The following is a 25992-nucleotide window of genomic DNA, read 5'->3' as shown; positions in this document are numbered from 1 at the left end:
ATTCATTCTCTCTCGCCTATAAAGTCAACATTAACAACTGCCCTCCCGAATGATATTAAAATTGCACTCAATTGCAAACAATTTTAATTGTAGCATGTGTTTAAATTTTCTGTTTGTGTGGATATTTGCTTTTGATAGCATCGGCAGCTAATAAAATTGGATCTATAATGAGTACAACATACATCCATTGATCAATTTACGAGGCATGCTTAAATCTTTGCATTGTGACCTAGTGGGAACCAAGCTTTATCAGACAATCTAGAAATCTTTTAATCGTCGTATAAATAAATAAAATATACACTTACACAGGACTGACAGTTAGGTCAATAACGCAAGTTTGTAGAGTGATTGGCTGAGTGTTGTACAGTCTAGCTTCTTTCACTTGGAATGGTACTTGCAAGAATTCGCTAGGAACCTCTCTCAACCTGTCAAAGGCGACAAATCATTTTTAAGCCAGAACTTAAATTTTAACAATTTTGTTAAGGTTTGCATGATGACTAAAATTAAAGTTTAAAAAAAATTTAAGTTGATAACGCTACAAAAAAAAATGTCAAGACATTCTCAATGTAGCTATGTCTTTTTTCTTTCCTAAATTTTAAAGATATATTGTCCCCTAAACATTTTTTTTTTTACATTTTTTGTTGAATATGTCATTTTAATATCACATAATAGTTATTCACTTTAACCAAAAACCGTATTGCAAAAAAAAATTGTTTTCTACAGAATGGATTACCTTTATTTAAACAGCAAAATGGCCTATTCAATATCTGATTTCATTAATCTTCATTTTTCAAGCTTTTGGGGGACAATACATCTTCAACTAATATTGAGTACAGTTACGTAATTAACTTTGCAATTTAATTTTTAGTGTCAAGTAAGCAAGGAATCTATATTCTATATTTCAAATCATTGAAAAATAGTAAAATAAATGCCATCATTACAAAAAAGAAGATTTATTAAGAATGAAACTTGACTGACTTACCAGCTTACTGGGCTTCTGATATTTTCAGCAAAGTCCAGCAAATGTAAACTGATGACAAAAAAAAAATTAGTTTAAACAAATTGTTAAAATAATCATTTATTAGTGAATTTTATGTGATCATAATATTTTTTATTTAATTATGTTTTTGTTCCTTCAGGATAAGAACATTGGGGACATTTAGCTATTCAATTGGGTGACTTAATAGAAAATCTGTACTTAAAATTTGAATGACAAATGGATGTTAATTAAGAAAAAGCTATTTAATTAATGTTTAACTAACTAAATACTCGGTAAAACAATACTATACGTGTCCTCAATGGAATGTTAGCCTACCTCGCTTGAGGACCCTGTGTTGATTGCCGGATGGATAAAATCTTAGCTCTGTACCAACGCTTATCATTTGATCTTTTTGCCAAACAAACCTGACGATAATAAAAAAGAAATTTGAAGATAATTGCAATGTTAATCAATTTAAAGTGCTAATGAAGATAATGACATGGGAAATAATTATCAAGATAGTCACAACAGATATTAGTACCTTAAGGTCAATCTACACTATCAAACTTTATGTGACAAAAGAAGTGTGATGTGCCCATATATGGACATGATGTCATATCACTACCATATTTGGGCACATCACACATTTTTTTGTAAAACTAGTTTGATAGTGTAGACAGAGCTTAATAAATATTCTAACCTGTCCTTTCTTGGGTTGTAATAAATATTTACGAATATGCAGTTGTCCTGAGCAATAGTCTTGAATTTTTTCATTCAGTTCTAGAAACATTTCGGTCTCGATAGACATCATCGGACTAGGAGCTTCCTTCAACCAGAAACTCCATGGGTTGTCCACCTTCATTAAAGAAAATGGAATATAAATGAAATTTTATTACAAAAAAAATCATTGAATAAAAAGGAGATGGTTTTTACCCACTGTAATAAGTTTTATCGCAGATAGTGATGAAAAGCTAATGCGCCGCATGATGATGGGACAGAAACGGGGGGCAACATTCATCATTTGCTAACGCGCAGCATGATGGGAAGGAAATGGGAGAAACATTCAATTTTTGATTTGTTGTTCCCCCATTCCAATGACGCCTTTATCTGATATTTCTTTATCCTTACATAGATGGTAAATTCTTTAATTATTGTAGCATTTCGCGGTATAAAAAAGTAGTAACAAATTTTGCTAAATTAATATAGGCCCCTATTTAATTTTTAATTTTATATTTCATTCGTACGGTGTAACCTACTATTTTTTTACCTTCAAAATGGTTACGTCTAGGAGAGCCATTTTATTTTCCATTTCCGATCAAAAGGTCCTATAGTAGTAGACCTAGGCCTACTACAAGCTACCGAAATACTAAATTGTCTACTAAAAATGTCTGTCACGCCGGGGAGGAGAGAGGCCAGACAGCCAGTGGCGATCTGGACTGTTGTGTGGTGTGGTGGCGCCTGGCTTAGCCTCACTCAACTGGATCCACTCAACTCAGGCTGGGCTCTCTCTCTCTTTCCCCTTGGTAATCTTCTTCTTTTTTTTTGTCTAAAAAAAAAGTTAAACAGCGAATCCGTCATCAATTGGTAACACGTTGATAAAGAAACTTATAAACAAACTAAACTTAATTCAGATCAGACGATACAGAGCACAAACGCCCAGGCCGGGAAAACCAGTTCCTCGGCGGCACACATGTCCGAAATAGAGGGCGCTCTCAATTATTAAAAAACCGAACAAAATGGCAGCGCAGAAGAAAAATGGACAGAACAAATCACAAATATCGTTGTCGAAAAATGTTAAACAAATGAAGGTGTTGATCCTAACATATAATTAGGCGATATTCTAACTAATTCATAATTTATTTAAAGTACATGTTAAAATACGTGAAGTTATTTGACGCTAGGCCGTCCAGTTACGCCCATCGGCTGGGAACACATGTTCACTCGCCTGCAAATATGGCTTTCAATAACCCATGTGCTGCCTGTCAGATGGGCCTACTGGGGCTAGACTTTTAAAATGAATTATGAATTAGATATATTGTAGTATTTATTATGTTAATTTTTCTAAGTAATGTATTAATGGAACTTGAAATTTGTCTTTTTGTTTCGTTTTTGTAATGTTTTTTTTAATTTAAATTATTTTAGGGCCTAGCCTAACTAACTAAGGCTACTACTTAGCTACTGACTGTAGTCTGTAGCACTACTATTTACTACTATATAGTCGAGTATTAGTACTTCAACAATGTACAATATATTGTTTCTAATTTACTTGATTTCTCTTTAATTATTTTAAATACAGTTTATGCAAAGAAAATTAGACCGAGACATAGTAGAAGAATCTAAAGAACAGGACAGACAACATAAAATAGATGATGAGCACTGGGTGTTGGACCTGCCAGAATTACAACACAAAACGTAAGCATGGAACTATAATATATTATAGTTCTATCATGTAAGTCCCCATGGAGAAAATATTTGTTCAATGACAATGAATCTGACTCAATCAACCAGTTCAAGTCAAGGCTGGAAAAACACTTGTCTACTTCTTTCTGCAAGTTTGCCCCCTATAGTAGACAAGATTATATATAGAAACACGTCGAGGGACACACAAGCTTCAGCTTTATAAGTCTCAACATCAAGTAAATCAAGTAAATGTAGTATCAAGCGGGCATGTGAACAAGTTCCAGCTAAATTTGCGTGGTCTATTTTGTCTCAATACTTGTGGGACCTGAAACTGGAAAATTTCTCTTAATAGTAATGTCCCACATGTATTGTATAACGTTATACAGTCAACTCTCCCAATACCATACCTTTCTTGAAGTCTAAACAGTCCCAAATTCATTTTCACGATTAAAAAAAAATTCCAAATACCAGACTTTCTGGAAAACCAGACATATTTGTCAAGCCCAAAGATGATATATAAATAATTTATTTTATAAAGGTGTAAATATGAAATTGAAGCAAGTTATGTCAAGTGTGAAGACTTAATGTACGGAAGGATGTCATTTAAAGGAATGGATCCAATTATAGAGGTACGTATCAAGTATGTTTACTCCAAGGTTACCACGGTGATCAAAGCCAGGTATTAAAACCACTTTTGAAGATTTGCTGGTTAAAAAACAATTTATCTTAGATGTACTTCCATTAAACTTGTATTGTGCTCATAAACATAAACACTCGACAGTTCAGATGATCCATCGCGTCGTGATTGGTCAAATTACTTGCACTGCGCTTGATTGCGTTATGTCCAAGCAGGTGGGAACAAAGCCTAATGTCTTAAGCTCTGTCTACACTATCAAATTAGTTTGACAAAAAAAGTGTGATGTGCCCAAATATAGTAGTGATATGCCCAAATATAGTAGTGATATGACATCATCATGTCCATATATGGGCACATCACATTGTGATTTGTCAAATTACCTCTTAGAATCTACTTCATGTTACTTATTATTCTCTTATAGAAAATTATGAAAAATAATGAAACAAGGAATGAAGAGGAGGAAGAAGAAGAAGAAGCGATAATTGATCCTGGAGAAACGATGATAACAGATGAAGAAATGGCAAAACAGTATGTATATTTATTCATATACTTCCCTAAAAACGTTGAAAAGATAAAAAATTAAATATAAATTTATATAAATATTAGATAGTATGAGTATAGTCATGGATGTAAGTGTGCTGGCTGAAATACACACATTGTTTAAGTCATCCGTCACGCAGCTTAAAGCTTATTTTAAAGAATTCCACTGGATATCCACCGCTAGCTACCAAAATCCATGTATACAAGGCCATATAGATGGCTGTAGTCGCGTGCTCAAATTTGAGTTAGTGTTTGATTAGTGTACTGTAGAGTCGCGTTCGTGCGACTAATTATATTATACAAATAATGAATGTTTATGAGACCGTTCAATAGTGCGTACTAGTGCACGTCATGTGACCCACAATCATCCAATCAAATGACAAGAATTTATGTAGGTGTTATATAATAAGCTATATTTGAATAATAATGAAAACAATTGGTTATTGTTATAGAAGATTTCCCTGTTTTAATAATTTGTTTGAGAAATAAATTTATTTTGAATTGAATTAATGTTACAGATAAAGGTTTTTAATCAAATCTTCAAGAAATGTTAATGCTACTTAACTTAATATGGTTACTATTTTTAAATTCAGATATTCAACTCTAGTAAACACAATAGGAAAGAAATTTGCTAAAAAACGAGATATGAGCACAGACAAATCGTCAAGTGAGGAACATGTGAAGAGGAAAAAGAAAAAAGGTTTCTTAAAACCTAATTACTGAATGCATTCAATTATCATAGTGGAGTAGAAGTTATTATGGAATATAATTGACCCTGAATTATATGTAAAGCTATGTCTACACTAACAAACAAATGTGATGTGCCCATATATGGACATGTCGTATCACTACCACTACCATATTTAGGCACATCACTCTTTTTTTCTTCAAAATACGTAGTACAGTATTTTGATAGTGTAGACCGCTTAAGTTGAGGAGGTTTTGTACTTGCCCATTATATCAGGATAACTATAAAGTACCATACATTCGGCTAGCTTTTTGTTTCCTTATAAATAAGTTATGTTCACGAAATATATATTCTATGATGTATAGTGTGGGCTATTATTTTCAGAACCAAGAGAAAATAATTTAAATAGTGTCATTTTTTTACTAAACAGAATTTAACAAATATTATATATATGCTAGTGCTTCAAATAAATTTATTTAATACTATGTTTGTATTTAATTTAATTCTGTATTTATACCATAATTGGCATAAACTTATTTCTCAATTATATTTATTGAATGAATTTAAATATAGTTAAGTTAATATTTTTAGAAACAATTTTGTATGTACTACATGCCTACCGATACTCATTTTAAGAATATTTTTTAATTAAAAATCTTTTATTTTAATTTCCACTTTTGCCTATAGAGAGTGTATGGTGTACACTATCAAAAGAATATGTGATGTGCCCATATATGGACATGATGATGTCATATCACTACCATATTTGGGCACAACTAGTTTGATAGTTTACAGTAGACAAAACTTTAGAATAATTTTATTAAGAAATTTTAAGTACAGAAAAAACATAGCAGCATAAAGAAATTATGGTAAAACTCTACACTATCAAACTAGTTTGACAAAAAAAGTGTGATGTGCCCAAATATGGTAGTGATATGACATCATCATGTCCATTATGGGCACATCACATAAAGTTTGATAGTGTAGACAGAGCTTAACAATAAAAGTTTGATACACAAGTTTCACTTGACTTTTGTTTTGGTCAAATTGTTGATCTTAAAAATATACAGCTTTTATAGCAGTTATATAACTTAAAATATCTTAAATATACAAGAATTTTCGATGGGCACATTTTATCTATATTGCATACAGAGAATCAGTACCAATTAAAATCATGTTGCAAACAAAACATAATAAATATTCAAATTAATAATTATACTACTTCGTTTAAAAAATTGACCCATAAAGTGACTTCTCAAATGAAGTATGGTCACATCTGTTCTGCTCCCTAACAGTCATCCATTTCAAAGTCCATCTGGTGGTGATAACATGTGAAACTTTTGAGCTGATCCCCATTTCATATTCGTAAAGCGTATTCGTGTTGACGAATATCACCAGTCATATTCGTAACTACAAAACGAGTATAGTTTTTAATCTATTTTGCACATTTTGCATATGAATCAGGAATGATTCATGATTATAATATAATTATAGATTTATTGAAAGTAATTTACTAAAATGCCAGGTGAATTTTGATAAATAGCAGTTTTTAAAGTCCTCACTCGCTTTGATGTTACACTAGGCCTAGGCAGCCAAGCACCAAGCAACACGTACCTGCACTTCGCTCAAATTTACTGCAGTCATATTTTGGACGGCGCCCTCAATATTTCATTGCCATGCGAAACAGATTTTTACTGGCTTACGAAAAACAAATACGTGTGCGTGACGTATCCGTTTTCGTATTCATAAGATTGCGAAAACTCCCTAATATACATTACATACGGCCACAAATTAAACCCGTATGTTCTAGTCTAAACTTGTGTATTTCTAGCCAAAAACGAGAAAAACAATTCTAGCTTAAAATATTCTATCATTCAATGCTTGATAAATCAGTTTTTTTAACTAAATAGATTTAAATTTGTATCATTTTATTTATTAATTAAATAAAAATATGCTAACCACATCTTATCAGTTGCTCCCTGGAATCCAATGCACCCAAAATCCTACACCTACCGGTGTTAAAAGTACTGTTACTGATTGCTACCTACACTAATTTAACTCCCCCCCCCCCCCATTTCAGCCCCAAAACCCCCCACACTCACCATCATCACATTAACCAATCAAAAAAGGCACCTGATAATGTAACGTTTTCAATTTCCTCATTTAAACATCCTGCCTTGTTGGTCAACCTTTAGGCTCACTCATTCCACGTATCTCTACGTACAGTTGGACCAAGATCAGGTTTATCAACAAAGCTGACCCTTTCTGCACTTTGATGTTGTTCAAAAATAACAATCTGAAATCATAAATGAATTACAAAGTTCATCGTTTGGAATATATCTAAAGCTACACTATCAAACTGGTTTGACAAAAGTGTGATGTGCTCAAATATGGTAGTGATATGCCCACATATTGTAGTAATATGACATCATCATGTCCATATACTGTATGGGCACATCACATTTTTTGTCACATGAAGTTTGATAGTGTAGAAAGACCTTTAGTGGTTATACTTGCCCCCAGGTCTGTAGATATTGTCTTTAACTTTATTACCCTTTATGAGTACATTTTGATTTTTGTCTGTAATCAGACAAGGGAAAGACCAACTCAAGTATAGGTATGGCATGCCACATGTGCCAAAATGATTCTAAGACTTCTAAGTGGTCAACATATTTGGATCTGTGAAACACTTCAAACAGTACAAAGATTGTATAACAGAACACCAAAACCTACCTCATTTCTTCCTGCCTTTAACAATGGGCCTGGAACATAGTATGTTGTTTGTGGTCCCACTTTCCAGTACCTTCCAATGTTAAAGCCATTTATAAATACAATGCCTTTTTCCCAACCCTGTTAAAACAAAATATACATTTTAAATTTTATTTTGGTTCAAGTAAACTTGTCTAGTGTGGTAGTAACTACCCCATGAGATAGAAAAAAATTAAACTGAATTTTAAAAATATTTTTGTAGGTTGGTCAAAATGTTAAGTGTGGTGCTTTGAGTGTAACAATTATTTTGTTTTTTTGTTTGTTTGTTTGTTTTTATTTTGTTTTATATGACAACATTGCTAAGAATATTAACAAAAGAATTGCGCCGGCAAATCAAACATCAATGTTTGTTTTCACACGGCTACACGTTTATCAATTGCCGCATAGAGTGCCGTGAAAAGAAAACATTGATGTTCGATTCGACGGACTGGAACCATGCCGGAACAGGTGTGAAAGATCCTTTAACAGAGTACTATACCTTCATGCTTAAGAATGTATCCTTGGGTGTTCTGTGTGCAATATCAAACGTTCCTTTATAAAGAGCCGGTACTTTGATATCGGGAGTAAAAGTTTTCCATTTGTCGGAAGCCATTACCCTGCAAAAAATTATGAATAATTTTACAAACATTTTTATAACAGCAGAAAAAGAATTACATAAGATTCACAAACACATGACTTTGGAAATGGCAGGACTACCTTACCCTTCCATGAATGGTTTTTTAAATTCCAAAGGATAGATGTCCCAGCCAGCTTGTACTTTTCCATTAATTTCAACATCTTTTAATAAACCTGTTGAAAAAACATATACAGGACTTAAGCTCTGTCTACACTATCAAACTAGAGTGCGATATTCCTGGTCCAAATATGGTAGTGATATGACATCATCATGTCCATATATGGGCACATTACATTTTTTCACAAAAGTTAGTGTAGACAAGGCCTTACAGTTTATTAATCAAGTTTAACTACCAATTAAATTAATTGTCTTGTTAATTTATTCAAATCTTTACCTTTTCTTTCGCCAGTCATAGTTGTCCCAAAATTGGACCTTCCTTGGTTTTCAACAAGAATATCGAGTGTTATCTCATTCTCAACTTTTAATTCCTGATCACAGATAAAAAACCAAACCAAAACCAATGAGAAAAACTTAATGTATTCCAAAGGGCATGGCAATATACTATTTCCTGCTACAGTATATGTTCCTTGGAAAATCCAAGTAACATATATTATATATGACCTTTGGCCCAAATAATATACAATGTAACAATTAAATAAGTCATGGCCCAACCCATTTAAGCTTAGTATAGGTATGTTACTCTCAAAAAACAAAACAAAATCCAATGCCAACTTGATGTCAATGGCTACCAGATGTCTCTATAGAGACGGTTACTTGAACCAGTACCAGGCTGTAATAAGCAAAGAATACCTTTTTTACTTCTAAGTTGAGAAATGGTACAGAGTTAGTCCCTGTTCGTGCGACAACACCAGCTGGGTGTCCACCTAAAAATACCTAATAAAAAACAAGCAATAAACTTAAAAATACAAAAATGACAACAAAAAAAACCAATACAATATATTATTTTTCAGTTATTACCGAATATCCTTCGGTATAATCCCACCCCACTGGAACACGAAATTGGGCCAACTTTTGAGATGGGACTACAATCAGGGAAACCCTGGTTCCGAAAACAATGATTGGTAAGCATTTCTTGTAAAACTCTTCAGAACAGGCTATACCAAGGCCTACTGTACATCAAGATCAAAAGTTCATACTGGGACTATACCTGGGGATATACTTGTGAAATCAGACATACAGTAGGTGGTGGAATTGACCTTAAGTGGGATTATACCTACACATTACTACAACAGATAAATTAGCTAAAACCTACCTGAGCTCTATCATGTGGTTTTTGGACAAAATCGAGTTTGCTCGCTGACGATGCAATTTTTGTCCTGTACAGTATGTACCCATAGCCTTGGCCTCCATTATTGTTAATGGGTAGCATCTCCATTGACATAACTTTGTCAGATTGAAAAGGTGCCTGTATTATTTTTTTAAATATAGACAATGTTTAAACATATTCAACAGAAAGAAAATGTCTTTTCGATTGAAGATAAGATACTGAAATATAACGTCAGAGGTGTAACGGCTACGAGCGTTCACTGGCTAAACCCAGGGACCCTAGAGCTTATGTGGGCCCGTGAGCACTGCCCAAAGGGTAAAACAAGCATTAAAATATGCCGAAAAGATGCTAAAAAACGGCAGGCCTCATTGGAGGTCCACTTAAGGTTACTAAACCAAGGGCCTCTGCCTTACGCTACAGTATAACGTCAGATTATATGTCAAACAATGAGGTATTGAATTTATACTTACACCAACAAGAGGCAGTGTGTCCTCTAATGAGATATAATGCGTCATGCTTACGTCACCATACGCAATTTTATCAGAAACTGGAACATTGGGCAAATTTCCTGGAACTAAGAATATAATATACAATTAACTACAATATAAAATTCAAATGAAATTTGTTGAAAACAAAACTACAAATAAAACAATATACTATATTATTGTACAGTCAACTCTCCCAATACCGGACTCTCCCAAAACCGGAATTCACGAAAAACCGGACTTTTTTGGAGGGCCCAATTTGTCCCTATTCTAAATGTACTGTAATTTATTATGAACACCGGAATACCCAATTCCGGAATCCGGACAAATTATGAAGTACAAAACACGAAAATTAGCGTCTGAAAACCGGACTGACGGTTAAAAAACTCCAAATATTTACGAAAACAACGTAACATCGTCGTCGCTGACTCGGATTCACTACATTCACAATGTACAAAAGCTTTTAACCATACCCTCACCATGCATGAAGTGCGCGACGTTTCGCGGTACGATCAAATAATGTTGCCATGGAGCACTACACTGTGATAGACAGGTCAGTTCATTGTTAACCCACGAGGCGGCAATTGCTTTGTTGCGTATCGAACTGCGGTGGGCTTTTTCACATCGAAGCGCTATGTCTCTATTGTTTTTAGCAGGGAGTTGTTAACAACTCCCTGTTTTTTAGCATATGAATTGTTTTTTAATAAAGTTAAATTTACATTCCTGTGTCTTTGTTTTGTTTAAATTATTGTTAAATTCACAATTGCAATAGGACTTTAAATGTTTCACTAAAAACGGGACTAAAAATGTGCATCATTATAAATTTGGAAATCATTATGGCAAAGCGTAAACGGAATGAACTTGACTTAACTAGTGTTAATAAACTTTGAAATGTTACCAATTAATTATTGTGTCATTATTGCTTGGCTCGTTTACCTAATCAATTTTCATCATTGCTATCAAATTACGTCAAAATAAAGGAGCTTAAAAAACATGTGGTCTAGGTGTGGGCGTTTTTATTTGATTATGACACCTCTGCACATGCGCATCAATCAAAGCCCTTCACCCATGCTGCTGCTGCTAGCTAGCTCACGAAAAACAATAAACAGACCGAAATTATGTTCACCGTACGTACGTACGTAGGCCTTTTTGCCGTTAAAAACACATTGAGAAACAATAATTTACTATTGTAACATGTTTTATTGGTACAGTAAATAATGTAACTTTTAAAAAAGGTAAATTGAATTACTGTAGCTTAATATTAATAAAGTAGGCCTAGGCCTATCAGTATTTATTTAATTAAAACTAGATTGACACAATCATAGCCTAGCCTAGGCCTTCCCTACGCTAGGAGACCGTACCGGGCAGCATTCGGTGACAACGTGATGACTTTAAAAATATGTTTTCAGGAAACCGGACTTTCGAAAAACCGGAAAATATATGCCCGCCCAAGGGTGTCCGGTATTGGGAGAGTTGACTGTATTTGTTATAATAGTTTCTTTATTAACATCATTATAGTTACTGAACATCATAACATTACTGCAGAAACTGAGGTAAAAAATACACTTTATAACTACATACCAACTCCTTTAGTTTCTTCTTTCAAAAGTTGTTTAATCTTAAAGAATTTTTCGGTTGCATCACCAGATTCCGATAGTGGAGCATCATAATCTGAAATCAAAAATAAACAAATAAGTTTTGATTTTTATATGTTAAGTATTTGCCCAAATATGGTATGGACGTGACCATATATGTTCATTATATCTATATAATGCTAGGATGGATCACCTTTTTTTTCAATGATGATGATAACAGAGTCATTTAAACGACTAAACAAGCAAGGCGCTCAAATAAATTAAAAAATGTTTACACACCATAGCTTGTTACATCTGGTTGATAGACCTGATGATGGATATTGGCACCATTCCAAAACCCAAAGTTTGTCCCGCCATGAAACATGTAGAAGTTGATAGAGGCCCCAGCCTTTAACACTTCACTTACAGCTGGAATAAGTCCTGTAAAATTAAAAACCTCTAAATGTCAAAATGAAAATAAATTAATTATCCAGGATGCAAAAAAAAACATAGTATGGTTAGTAAAAGGATGGGGGGGGGGGGAGTTGGAATGGCAAAGACTTCCTATTTCTTGAACATGACCACAGTGCTGATTTTGACATTTTTTCCATAAATGTGGTAGCAACTACACCATAAAGAAATCTGAATTTAATTTTTTTTAACATATTAACCTTGTTAAACCTTTAATTAAATTCAAGAAAACCGTACTACCTTGTGAGGGATATGTGTGGTGTTGTTCTGTCCAATGGTCAAACCATCCAGGCCAGAATTCCATTACCATTAATGGCTTATCATCACCCTGAAAAATGAATAATATTATTAAAGATGTATTGTCCCCCAAAAACATGAGATATGTAGATTAATAAAATCAGACTTTGAATATGCCATTTTATAGTTTTAACAGCTCCCGTACAAAAAAAAACCTGAAAAAATGTTTCTGCTTATAAAATGACAAAATAAAATTCAACCAAAAACCCATTGGCTTAATATGGTTTGCTTTAAATTACATTTTTTTTCAGGTAAATTATTTTTTTTTTCCGATCTAATTGTAGTTTAAAGTGAATAACTATTATTAAAATGGCATATTCAACAACAAATTCTTTTTCAGGGGGGTGCTATACATTTCTAAACATTATTCTGATTAAAAAATAACATATTTAGTCCAAATACATGCTTCCAAACCTCATTATCTTGTAAACTCTCTCAGAACTAACCTGTATTTTCTTGATATTTGTAAAATGTTTTTCTGCATCTTTTTGGAAATTACCGGTCATTAAAGCTGAAAAAAAAGAAGAAACAGAAGAATACTTTATCTACTGACATACAGCTCTGTCCACACTATCAAACTAGTTTGACAAAAAACTGACAACAGAAAGTCTAGTTTGACTAAAAAAAGTGTGATGTGCCCAAAGATGGTAGTGATATGACATCATCATGTCCATTATGGGCACATCACATAAAGTTTGATAGTGTAGACAGAGCTTAACAATAACAGTTTGATACACAAGTTTCACTTGACTTTTGTTTTGGTCAAATTGTTGATCTTAAAAATATACAGCTTTTATAGCAAGTTATATAACTTAAAATATCTTAAATATACAAGAATTTTCGATGGGCACATTCTATATTGCATACAGAGAATCAGTACCAATTAAAATCATGTTGCAAACAAAACATACTAAATATTCAAATTAATAATTATACTACTTCGTTTAAAAAATTGACCCATAAAGTGACTTCTCAAATGAAGTATGGTCACATCTGTTCTGCTCCCTAACAGTCATCCATTTCAAAGTCCATCTGGTGGTGATAACATTGCTAACTTTGTGAAACTTTTGAGCTGATCCCCATTTCATATTCGTAAAGCGTATTCGTGTTGACGAATATCACCAGTCATATGGGCACATCACATTTTTTTGTCACATCACATAATATGTGATAGTATAGACAGAGATTTAGTTAAGAGAAACATTAATGGTTATTTTTTCTAAAGCTCTGTCCACACTATCAAACTAGTTTGACAACAAAAGTGTGATGTGCCCAAATATGGTAGTGATATACCCAAATATAGTAGTGATATCATCGTCCATATATGGGCATATCACATATTCTTGTCACATAAAGTTTGATAGTGTAGACACTGTTTAAGATGGGAGGATTCTACTGTGTTATTCTAGCATTCAGATACTGTAAGAAACATAACAGGTCATTTTTCATCGACTACTAACCTCCTGGTACAGACCCTTGCTTGAGGAGTTCAGTGGCATCAGATGTCACCAGCAGCTCCTTGATCCCTCTTTTGATTAATGTCTGGAAAAATGAAATAAATAAAAATAGATAAAATTAAAATGGATGCAATTTTTTTCTGAATAAACAAACAATGGTATTTAGAAATAAAATAAATTGAAATTATGAGGAAATAGTTTTTAATTTTAAAGTATCAATGACTAAAGTACTGTAATAAAATATGCCTACAATGTTCAATGTTTCCTAAAAGCTTTGTCTACACGATCCAACTGTATGTTAGAAAAAAATGTGATGTGCTCATATATGGACATGATGATGTCATATCACTAGCATATTTGAGCATATCACTAGCATATTTGAGCATATCACTAGCATATTTGGGCATATCACTACCATATTTGGGCACATCACACTTTTTGATAGTGCAGACAGAGCTTTACATCAAATAAATGTATAATGTTTCTTACATCCTTAATTGCTGTCATGTAACTAACATCAGATCCAAAATGGCCGTATTCATTCTCAACTTGGACGGCAATAATAGGCCCACCAAGATGATACTAAACAAAAGAAGCAGAATGTTTTTTTATCACTAATCATATACTTTAAAGATGTATTGTCCCTTGAAACACAAAAAAATGAAAGTCAAAATATTCTAAATTTAAAGTGGCCATATCAAAGTAATATTAAAGTTATTCACTTTAAGTCGAAAATTCGAGCCAAAAACAACAAGTTTACGTAATTAACAGGTAAATTAGTTTAATTACATTTCATCTGGAAAATCGTCACGAGCGAAAGTAAACAAAGATTTCAAACCATGAGTACGCATTATGCATATGCTAAATTAGGATTGTTTACAACTCGTCACGGTTAAGAAGGTATTTTCACACAGATCATGAGAAAGTTTTATGATTATGTATACAGAGTAGCCAAACAAGTGCGTTTCATTATGGGATATGTTTTGATTGAAAACTTTGACTGGAAGTCAAAGTTATTTTTTTAACAAAAAAACGTCTGTATTTCAGTTAAATTTTTTTTTTTTTGAAAAATTTTTGGTGATAGTTAATAACTATTATGATACTTCAAAATGACCCACCTTTTTTCGAAATCTTTTATTTTTTATTTTTTTGGAATTAGTCAAAGGGACAATACATCTTTAATAAAAAAGAAACATTAATTATGTTATAATCGTAATGACGTGAAGATAGTTAATATAAAATTCAATTCAATTCAATATTCTTTAATCATCCCACACAGGGCAATTCAAATTAAAAGGTCTGGATTAAAATGATCTTACAAAAACCAGATAAAAGCATTTTTCGAAGATAATTTTGCTGTTTTCAGATGTAACTATTTACCTGGTAAGGTCGCACAAGTGGGAGGAGCCTATCAAAGTAATTTTCAACAGCATCTAAAAACAGTGGATATGTTGACCTTATTTTCATATCTGGGTCATGCAAAAGCCAGCTGTAAAGAAAGATGTATAACCTATTAATTATCTATTTTTGCTTTAAAGCTCTGTCCACACTATCAAACTTTATGTGATGTGCCTATATATGGACATGATGTCACATCAATACCATAAATAAGCATATCATTACCGTATTTGGGCACATTACTCTTTTTTTGTCAAACTAGTTTGATAGTCTAGACAGATACAATTGTTAATCATTTTTATTCAATTAATTAAAATTTGCTGTTCAATGTCAAATACATTCACAACTGTTTCTTTTAAATTTCAAAAAATAATTTAATACGTAAAAAATTAAATTAAATAAGTGAAATAAAATTAAGTGAAAATTACTACATTAACACTTTGACTGCCAAACACGAAGATCTTCGTATCTCGACTTTCTTGCGCGAAACTACGAAAAACTAAAAAAGTGGGTTACTTTTATTTTACTATTACGATTTACATATTGCGATTTGAAAATCGTTCTTGGTACCATTGTAAAGCTAAAATCTTTATTATTATTTTAGTCTAAATTACATATAAATCAGATCGCATACATAGTTTCAATCAGCTTTAATAAAAACATCAAATTGGGCTAAAAACGCTGGCGGTGGCAGTTTCTAACTGGAAAAACCTCTGGCAGTCAAAGTGTTACTATAAAAAAAGAACATTTACGTACCTAGGTAAGCCACCAAATTCCCACTCGGCACAGATATATGGACCAGGTCTAAGAATGACATAGAAATCTAACTCCATTGCAAGACGTAGAAAAGCCCTGGAAAAAAATTATAGGACTAATGAAAATACTAAGTATACAGTAATCAAAATAAGACAGATCATCCTAATTGACTATAAACAAAAAAAATTTTAAATGTTTCTTGTTTTTCATTATTTATTAAAAAAAATTTTTTTTTTCAATAAGTCTTTTTTCATTTAATAATTTCATTTTACTAGATACCTTGTTAAGGCCAATTGACACAGACAAGCGGTAACATAGAATCTGTATCTATCCTGAGCGGAACCGCTCCACATCGTTGTTGTACATGGTCATAAGGAATAACATAGATCCTATATTCTGTATTACCGTTTCCGCTTGTCTGTGTAAATTTATTTATTTACATGCAGCCATTATGCAGCCGTTTACTACCTTTAATTTTATAAAATTTTTTATTTGAATAACAATTTCATTTTAACAACATGTTACAATAACTTTGGGAAATCGCAACATCTGTTAACAAATGCTTTTGTGTTGCTTTTTTATGTCTTTTAGCAGGTTTAAAATAAAACATTATTAATACAAATATTATTACAAAAGATATAAATTTGTATTTATGTTCATATTAGCATAAGCAGTAAGAGACTTACACAATATCCAGAATTCCTTTAAAATCAAATTCGCCTCGTACTTCCTCTTACGAATACGATAACGAAAACAGATACGTCACGCACACGTATTTTTTTTTCATAATAGAGTATAAATTTGTTTCTCATGGCAACAAAATATTGAAGGCGCCGTCCAAAATATGACTGCGGTAAACTTGAGCAAAGTGCATGTACATGGTGCTTGGCTGCCTAGGCCTAGCATAATCAAAGCTAAAAATTGCTATTTATCAAAATTGACCTGGCATTTTAGTAAATTACTTTAGTAAATTACTTTCAATAAATCTATAATTATATCATAATCGTGAATCATTCCTGATTCAAATGCAAACATGTGCAAAATAGATCAAAAACTATACTCGTTTTGTAGTTACGAATATGACTGATGATATTCGTCAACACGAATACGCTTTACGAATATGAAATGGGGATCAGCTCAAAAGTTTCACAAATGTGTGACGTATCCGTTTTCGTATTCGTCAGGTGGCGAAACCTCCCTATTAGCATAAACAGTAAGAGACTTACACAATATCCAGAATTCCTTTAAAATCAAATTCGCCTCGTACTTCCTCATGCATATTCCATGGAACGTAACTATGGAATTTAATGTGAAAATAAAAAGCTCCCAGTTTCAATATACATAATCGACAGAGATAAGTTCATTTAAATAAAATAGTAATAATATGTACTTCTTACTGTAAATAATTAAATAAATTATATAATTATAAAATAAATTTGATACATAACTCACTGTCTGTGCAATTAATAAATTATGCAGTTTTATATTTTATTTTTATTATATATTATTTCTTTGCGAAATTGTGTAAATCATACTCATCAATAAAAAAGTACTGTAAAGATTAAAAAAATATTATTATTAAGAATATTCGATTGAATATTAATTACATATTCTTACGTTGTAATTGTGTTGAGGCCGCATGCCTTCATCTTCATCATTCTGTCCCTCCAGTATTCAGGCACAACCCTAAAATAGTGCAGGCTACCTCCAAGAAGCAAGACATTTTTACCATTAATGGTGAACTGTCTTCCTGTATTTTGTAAGGACGGTGGATTGATGTTTCGTGCAACTGGTCCAGCCACGCGCTGTGCTTCTTCAATGTGATACTCTCTTCTCTCCCAAAGCCAAAATAAGAGGCCTACAATTGCAAGAGTTACACAGAGCCATCGCAATACGTGGACAGGTCTAAGTGACACCCTCGACATTTTGAAAGATGACTTTATCATGGTCTGATGCACACACAATACCAAAGGTACTTTATAAAATACAATAGACGAAAACAAGGGTATTGTTTCTTTTCTTTGGATGAAAAGGCCTAGCTACATACATCTCATCACCGCCTTCGCCAGGTGTTTGATCGATAAATCGCATGTTGTGTGTTTGCTCACTCAAGCGTGTTACATAAGTCAAAGGTCGTCATCGAAGATCGATGGCCCTCTACTTTTTTTCTAAAATATTGATTACGTAATCACCAAGTAATATGCGCATGACACAAAACCACACAAAAAGTTCTGTGCAATCGCCACGAAACAATTCAATATGTTAGATTTATTTACAATTTTCAGTAAGGGTGGGATAGTTTTATGGTGCTTTCAACATGTCCAGGGAATCTGCCAGTCCTATGGACCATCTGTCAATGAACTGATCAAAAACGTTATTTTACAGGTATGATTTTTCTTTGATTTCTCTAGGCCCAACAATTTGGTTTTCTAGCGGTTAATTGTACACATGCTGTGGGATCAAAGTAGAGAGTGCGTGCTGCGCCTGTGATGTTGTTGTTAATTAGAAAGTTTACGGCCTAGGCCTAGCTAAGTGTAATTGATTCTAAAAAGGTTTTGAAACTTACATAGGCAATGTATTTATAGTCTCATTTAGTTATGCCTTAATTTTATCATAATTTTTAATCATGATGTAATAAAAAATATGTTAAAATTGTTTAAATTTAGACTTTTTTAGTTTTAGGCACATCGGAATCGTGACAATTTTACTGCCTGTTGTTGACTGTGTTGGATCAATTAAATAACCTTTTTTACATTATTTTATAATTACAGGAGAGAGGTGGCACTAACACCTACAACCATGGTCAGTTGACCCTAAAGTACAAACTTGATAATGAGTTTGAACTTGTATTCGTGGTAAGTTCTACATGTCAACTCAATGTACATTTTAGAACGTTTTAATTTTTAATATATAAAGAAGCTTCTCCTCATTTAAGAAGTTTTAGCTGACAATGCTTCTAAATGTTAAAACCAAACTAAATCATCTTGCTATCTGATTCTCTCCTATTGCCATATAGATATTATAATATCTCTATGGCATCTGATTCTCTCCTATTGCCTAGAGATATTATAATATCTCTATGGCATGCTATCACTTGTAACACTACCACTAAGCTTGGATAGATATCTAGGCTTTTTATATTTTATAACAGTACTGTAATAATAAATAACATTTCCTGTTTTTTTAGGTCGCCTACCAAAAGATTTTGACCCTGTCATACATTGATAAATTTCTGGACGATGTTCACCGTCAGTTCCGTGACCTTTACAAAGATGACCTGTATACCAACAATCTTTACGGAAGCTTTGATTTTAATAGTTGCTTTCAGCAGATGCTGAAGGAGGCTGAAGATTCTAGTAGAGTAGTTACAAAGATACAGGTACAGTATTAAGCTCTGTCTACACTTCCCAAATATGGTAGTGATATGACATCATCATGTCCACATATGGGCACATCACATTTCTTTGTTATATGAAGTTTGATAGTGTAGACAAAGCTTCCTCTTATTGATAACTGTATCATCAATTGACTTGTTATAAATTTTACTGGAATGTATTATGTTTACCTCATTTTCTTGAAGGAAGAAATAAATGTTAAGTTGAATTGATTCGAATTAAATACAATTAAATGTAGTGAAACTTAATGATGTTTTTTCACATTATTATCTAGCCTCTGAGACCTGTAGTAACTCTATTTATAATCAATCATTTTTATTTATTTTTTTTTGCAGATGAAAACTTTTGGGGAATCTCTAAAATCTAAGAAGACGATACAGTCAATGATAAAAGAAAATAAGAAGGAGGAAAAGGAAACTAAAAACAAGAAAGGTATTTGCATCTAATTTGCATATACTTTGCATATATTAATAGTCTGTAGTTCTTCAATTTATACTGCTTTTGATTGTATAAAGCTCTGTCTACACTATAAAACTTTATGTGACAAAAAAAATGTGATTTACCTTGATTTACCTTGATCTTGGACATCTAAAGCAATGCTTGTGTGTCCCTCCGGTATATTCTATTACATGTTCTATCATATGATGATTCCTCATGATGTGCACGTATATGGACATGATGACATCATACCACATCACACCTTTTTTTGTCAAACTAGCTTGATAGTGTAGACAGAGCTGTATTCAACTGGTTAGTATTTTTGTATTCATACCACGAAACATATTCTGTTTCAACTAAACTATTTTAATCATTTTGTAGCGCCCAAAAAAGAAGTAATTGTCAACCCAGTCGGGGATGCCAACAATGACGACGTAGTTCTGGATGAGGAGACTATTAATCGCAACCGTGCTAAATTGTTCGGGCCAAAGAAGAAGAAAGAGAAGCCAGCACCTGTGTAAGTGTTATAGGTTTTTAAAATATCGCATAATTCAGGGCGTACATACTGTAATGTGGACATTCATTATTTTTTTATCCAGCCTGGTTAAACAGTAAACATAATAATAAACTTTATTTAATCACAGTAATACTCGTTCACCTCAATTGTGTTTTTTTTTTTGCCGTAAGACATTATACAACAAATTAAATTAACAATTTAACAATTAACAACAAGAATTTACTTAAAATTGAAAATCCTAATTTACACTTAAATTAGAATGAGTTAAATTTTTAAAAGAGTTTGTAAAATCCAGTATTTTTTATTTAATCAAGCATTCATTAATTTTTTTCCACCATACAATTTTTCAAAACATTTATTATGTATTTGCAAATGTTTAGTAAACCAGTAACTAAGAGTAAGCGTCCAAAGCAGGACCGCAAATGGGAGAACGGAGGGACAAGTAGTGACCAGCCCGATTTGGACTACAGCAACAGTACAGGTGATAGCAATGGAATAGACAACCAAATACCAATCAATGATAAAGTAGCAGATGACGTGAGTATTTCATATTCAACCCTCCACACAAAATTGAATCAATTCATATGTCAACAATAAATTAAAGATGTATTGTCCCCCAAAAACATAAAAAATGAAGATTACTAAAATCAGAATTTGAATAGGCTATTTTGCAGTTTAATAAAGTTATTCACTTCTGTAGAAAAATAAACCAACAAAAATAATTATTTCACTTATAAAAAGACAAAAGAAACAGTTAATTTAAACAAAAAAAACATTGTTTGACAGACAATTTAAGTATTTTTTGCTTTAAATTACATTTTTTTTAGGTAAATGATTTGTTTTTTGATCCAGTTTTTGTTCAAAGTGAATAACTCTTATGTGACATAAAATGACATATTAAGCAAAAACAAATTATTTTTTTAGTGGGACAAAGATTATATCTTTAACAATATGCTTTTATAGACAGAAATGAAAGCAATAAATAGCTTTTTATTAACATTTATTTGCAGCAAAAGTATGTTGGTACAATGAGAGGAGCATTACAGAACATTGATGATGAATCAAGCGGAGGAGAAGAAGATGAAGTAGAGGAAGAACATGGAAGCAAACCAAAATCAACGTAAGTTTCATTGGCCAATGAAAAACGATTACACAAAGAGTTGAGGCATTAGACTTAAGCTCTTTTTACACTATCAAACTACTTTAGTTGACGAAAAAAAGTGTGATGTGCCCAAATATGGTTGTGATATTATACCCAAATATGGTAGTGATATGACATCATCATGTTCATATATGGGTACATCACATTAATTTGTCACATAAAGTTTGATAGTGTGGACAGAGCTTTAAAGCATACCAAACATTTTAATTTTGTTATAAGATATTTAACTGCCTTCTCTCCCTGTGCATGCTTAGAAACAACTTACTGTTGTGATAGCTCTTTGACTAACACCAAATATATATTTATTTCAGTGAATCAAGAGGCTTTGGTATGTTCAACATGTTTAAGGGGCTTGTGAGCTCAAAGACATTATCCAAAGAGGACATGGAACCAGTGCTGATCAAGATGAGAGACCATCTTATTGGTAATTGTTTTTTCATAATAATACTAATGTACTGGCCTAGCTACTGTACTAAATATGGACTAAAGCTCTGTCTACACTATCAACTTTCATGTGACAAAAATGTGATGTGCCCATATATGGACATGATGATGTCATATCACTACCGTATTTGGGAATATCACTATTTAGGCACATCACACTTTTTTGTCAATCTAGTTTAATAGTGTGAACAGATCTTTAAAAAAACAAGTATTAATGTTTCTCTTAATTAAAGCGCTGTCTACAGTATCGAACATTATGTGACAAAAAAATGTGATGTGCCCATATATGTGGGTAAGATGACGTCATATTACTATCGTTTTTGGGAATATCACTACCATATTTTGGCACATCACACTTTTTTGTCAATCTAGTTTGATAGTGTGGACAAAGCTTTAGAAAAATTAACCATTATGCTTCTCTTAATTAAAGCTCTGTCTACACTATCGAACATTATGTGACAAAAAAATGTGATTTGCCCATATATGTGGGTAAGATGACGTCATATTACTATCGTTTTTAGGAATATCACTACCATATTTGGGCACATCACACTTTTTTGACCATTATGTTTCTCTTAATTAAAGCTCTGTCTACACTATCAAATTTTATGTGGGAAAAAAAATGTGATGTGCCCATATATGGTCATGAGGATGTCTTACAACTACCAAATTTGGGCACATCACTTTTTTGTCAATCTAGTTTGATAGTGTGGACACAGCTTTATAAAAACTAACCATTAAAAAACTAAACCATTAATTAAAACTCTTTCTACAAACGTCATGAGGTAATTTCCCGATTGATCGTAATCAAAACGGTACTGGGTTTGGTCTACTAGCGTTCCTGCTCCCAACCAGTACATCCATTCATAGAAGCCTTAATGAAGTAAGCTTACCTGGTGGTGGCCATTGATAGTCTAGACAAGGCGTTATTCTGTTTCTTTGTTCATATTTTCAGGCAAAAATGTGGCTGCTGACATTGCCGAGAAAATCTGTGACTCTGTTGCGACCAAGTTGGAGGGCAAGATTTTGGGAACCTTTGATCGTAAGTTATACGGGTGATTTGCTTGATAAAGGTGATTTGCGTGATAAAGGTGATTTGCGTGATAAAGGTGATTTGCGAGTGCTCTGAATACACCCCTGATTTTCTTCATTTCCTTGTAAGGCATTGCCTCTACTGTACGTGAGGGCGTACAGGAATCATTGGTTCAGCTTCTATCGCCACATCGACGTATTGATATCTTGAGAGACATCATGGAATGCCAGGCTAAGAACCGACCTTATGTGGTGACCTTCTGCGGTGTCAATGGTGTTGGAAAATCGACCAATCTGGCAAAGGTGAGTAAATTCCCAGACTTTGAGGTTGTCAGTTCGTTGTCGGTTGGATCCATTTATTCATGTTTATTGGAAACTGCCCAGATTATAACAAGCAATTTAAAATTAAAATTAAGTAGTACAATAAAAGGGATCAAAATTAGAGAATTAAAAAAAAGTAACAATATATATTATATATCTCTAAATAATGTTAAAAATAGAAAATTGACTCTTTTATCAAATAGGCTTTAAAAAAAAATGTTTTGTTTTCCAAAGATTTGTTTTTGGCTATTGGAGAACAACTTTCGTGTACTAATTGCTGCGTGTGACACGTTTCGATCCGGAGCTGTGGAACAGCTGCGAACTCACACTCGTCGACTGAATGTGCTACACCCTGCCGCTGAGGGCAGCAGTCAACAGAATGTGCAACTGTATGAGAAAGGCTATGGAAAGGATGCTGCTGGTATTGCAATGGAAGCTGTCAAATTTGGTAAATTTTTTTTTTCAATTTCTTAAATTAAAAGTTAATTATTAACGTATTCATTTATATATGTAAATTGAATGTTTTTTCGTGCAGCTCGTGACCTTCATTTTGACGCTGTACTCGTAGATACTGCTGGGAGAATGCAGGACAATGAACCCCTAATGAGATCACTCTCTAAAGTAAGTTTTTTAATTTTTTAGTGCCTATAGCTACACAGTGCCTATAGCTAATCATAGTACTGTAGCTACACAGTGTCTATAACTACTCATAGTACTATAGCTACAGTGTCTGTAGCTACACAGTGCCTATAGCTACTCATAGTACTGTAGCTACACAGTGTCTATAACTACTCATAGTACTATAGCTACAATGTCTGTAGCTACACAGTGCCTATAGCTACACAGTGTCTAAAGCTATTCATATTACAGTACATTTATATGCCTATAGCTACTCATGTACAGCTGCACAGGGCCTATAGCTATGCATAGTACTATAGTTTACACAGTGCCTATATCTACCCAGTGCCAGCTACAGAGTGCCTATGGCTACAGAGTGCCTATAGCTAAACATTGCCTATATCTACTCATAGTACTGCAGCTATAGTACATTTATATGCTACCAGGGGAGAATGGATCTCTAGATTTTTCTGTTCATTTTTTCAGCTAATTAAGATCAACCAACCAGACCTAGTGCTTTTTGTTGGTGAGGCTTTGGTTGGAAATGAGGCTGTTGACCAACTGACAAAGTTCAATCAGGCCCTTGCTGACCACTCCCATATGTCCAATCCAAGACTTATTGATGGCATTGTCCTTACAAAGTTCGATACGATTGACGATAAGGTATGTATAAAGACAAGAACCACAATACTGTATAAACATGTATATACATTTTTTATAAAAATAAACACAATCACAACAAATATTTGAATATTGTTATTTACAGGTGGGAGCTGCTATTTCCATGACCTATGCAACCGGTCAACCAATTGTCTTTGTGGGAACCGGTCAGACCTACCGTGACCTTCGTAACCTGAATGTACGTGCTGTTGTTAATGCTCTTCTCAAGGCCTAGGGGGCTTTACGAGAGATGCGCATGACCCAGCCTAGGTACATAGGTTAATGGTATCAAAGAGAGTTCATTACATTTTCACTAGTAATAAAGAATTTATCAGTTATGATAATTTATGATGCAGCTCATCTAAAATATATGAGAATTATTAATATATTGATATAACTTATTTAATTCCAGTATTAAGAAGTGTATTTTAAAACTATATTTTAAGTTTAATGTTTTAAAGAAATTAAAGCTCTGTCTACACTATCAAACTAGTTTGATAGTGGTAGTGATATACCCAAATACGGTATTGATATGACATCATCGTGTCCATATATGGGCACATCACATTTTTTTTGTCACATAAAGTTTGATAGTGTAGACAGAGCTTAAGAGACCATTTTGAGATTGGTATTACAAATATATATTGTCATAAATGGACAATTATACTATAATAATAAACACAATCCATATTTATTTATTTATTTTCAAATATTCAAATCTTTCTACATAGCAAAAAAACAAACATATAAGTATAACAGGGGAGTAGCGGAAAAGCAAAAGTATAAAACTACATGTCATCTTGTGATGTGCTTGACCAGCCCCTGTCAACTTGAATACCTGTCATATCTGTATTTTTAAAATTATTTAAGAATCTTATTGAACGTAATTCGTTTTTAGTATTGTGAAAATGTGGAAAATAGTAAGTGAGGTACGAACTGTAATAGTATGCAATGAAGACTCTTTTATTGAAATAAACAGATTTATAAAATCTCGACTCAAAAAATTATCTCGACTGCTTTCACCTTATGATTTTGTTTGTTAAAAAATTT

At 32.9% G+C, this 25992-nt stretch overlaps 4 protein-coding genes across 5 annotated transcripts in view; 2 read left to right on the top strand and 2 right to left on the bottom strand.

The window, feature by feature from the left end:
- The window catches only part of LOC140057535 (uncharacterized), a 30681-nt gene extending 28053 nt beyond the window's left edge, over nt 1-2628 (bottom strand). For both annotated transcript variants that reach the window (XM_072103237.1, XM_072103238.1), the window contains exons 1-5: nt 2247-2628; nt 1680-1835; nt 1316-1404; nt 983-1030; nt 306-425 (exon numbers count right to left, since the gene is read on the bottom strand). In XM_072103237.1, coding sequence (XP_071959338.1) covers nt 306-425; nt 983-1030; nt 1316-1404; nt 1680-1835; nt 2247-2288 — 455 coding nt within the window. In that variant the 5' untranslated portion in view covers nt 2289-2628. The remainder of the gene's footprint in view (nt 1-305; nt 426-982; nt 1031-1315; nt 1405-1679; nt 1836-2246) is intronic.
- A 59-nt stretch (nt 2629-2687) lies between these two features.
- On the top strand, nt 2688-6095 carry LOC140057536 (M-phase phosphoprotein 6-like). The gene is made up of 5 exons (XM_072103239.1): nt 2688-2787; nt 3276-3391; nt 3918-4008; nt 4438-4544; nt 5150-6095. The coding sequence occupies exons 1-5, from the start codon at nt 2716-2718 to the stop codon at nt 5277-5279; spliced, it is 516 nt and encodes a 171-aa protein (XP_071959340.1). The 5' UTR covers nt 2688-2715; the 3' UTR covers nt 5280-6095.
- A 1247-nt stretch (nt 6096-7342) lies between these two features.
- LOC140057279 (beta-galactosidase-1-like protein 2) lies at nt 7343-18492 on the bottom strand. Its single transcript, XM_072102863.1, has 18 exons — nt 17973-18492; nt 17582-17650; nt 16356-16451; nt 15582-15690; nt 14691-14783; nt 14205-14286; nt 13191-13255; nt 12688-12775; nt 12277-12417; nt 11984-12073; nt 10388-10491; nt 9903-10055; nt 9440-9523; nt 9024-9117; nt 8715-8802; nt 8492-8609; nt 7978-8094; nt 7343-7540 (listed from the first exon to the last, which is right to left on the bottom strand). The coding sequence occupies exons 1-18, from the start codon at nt 18299-18301 to the stop codon at nt 7442-7444; spliced, it is 2019 nt and encodes a 672-aa protein (XP_071958964.1). The 5' UTR covers nt 18302-18492; the 3' UTR covers nt 7343-7441.
- Nucleotides 18493-18582: 90 nt separating this feature from the next.
- LOC140057280 (signal recognition particle receptor subunit alpha-like) lies at nt 18583-25927 on the top strand. The gene is made up of 14 exons (XM_072102864.1): nt 18583-18740; nt 19127-19210; nt 19543-19734; nt 20086-20182; nt 20570-20705; nt 21086-21242; nt 21716-21825; nt 22179-22291; nt 23267-23353; nt 23474-23646; nt 23899-24112; nt 24200-24285; nt 24769-24945; nt 25049-25927. The coding sequence occupies exons 1-14, from the start codon at nt 18615-18617 to the stop codon at nt 25175-25177; spliced, it is 1881 nt and encodes a 626-aa protein (XP_071958965.1). The 5' UTR covers nt 18583-18614; the 3' UTR covers nt 25178-25927.
- Nucleotides 25928-25992: the final 65 nt, after the last annotated feature.

Source organism: Antedon mediterranea, chromosome 8 (genome assembly GCF_964355755.1).
Source record: "Antedon mediterranea chromosome 8, ecAntMedi1.1, whole genome shotgun sequence".
NCBI lineage: Eukaryota > Metazoa > Echinodermata > Crinoidea > Comatulida > Antedonidae > Antedon > Antedon mediterranea.
Note: the sequence above shows the minus strand (reverse complement) of the source record. Positions and strands in the feature narration are given on the sequence as shown.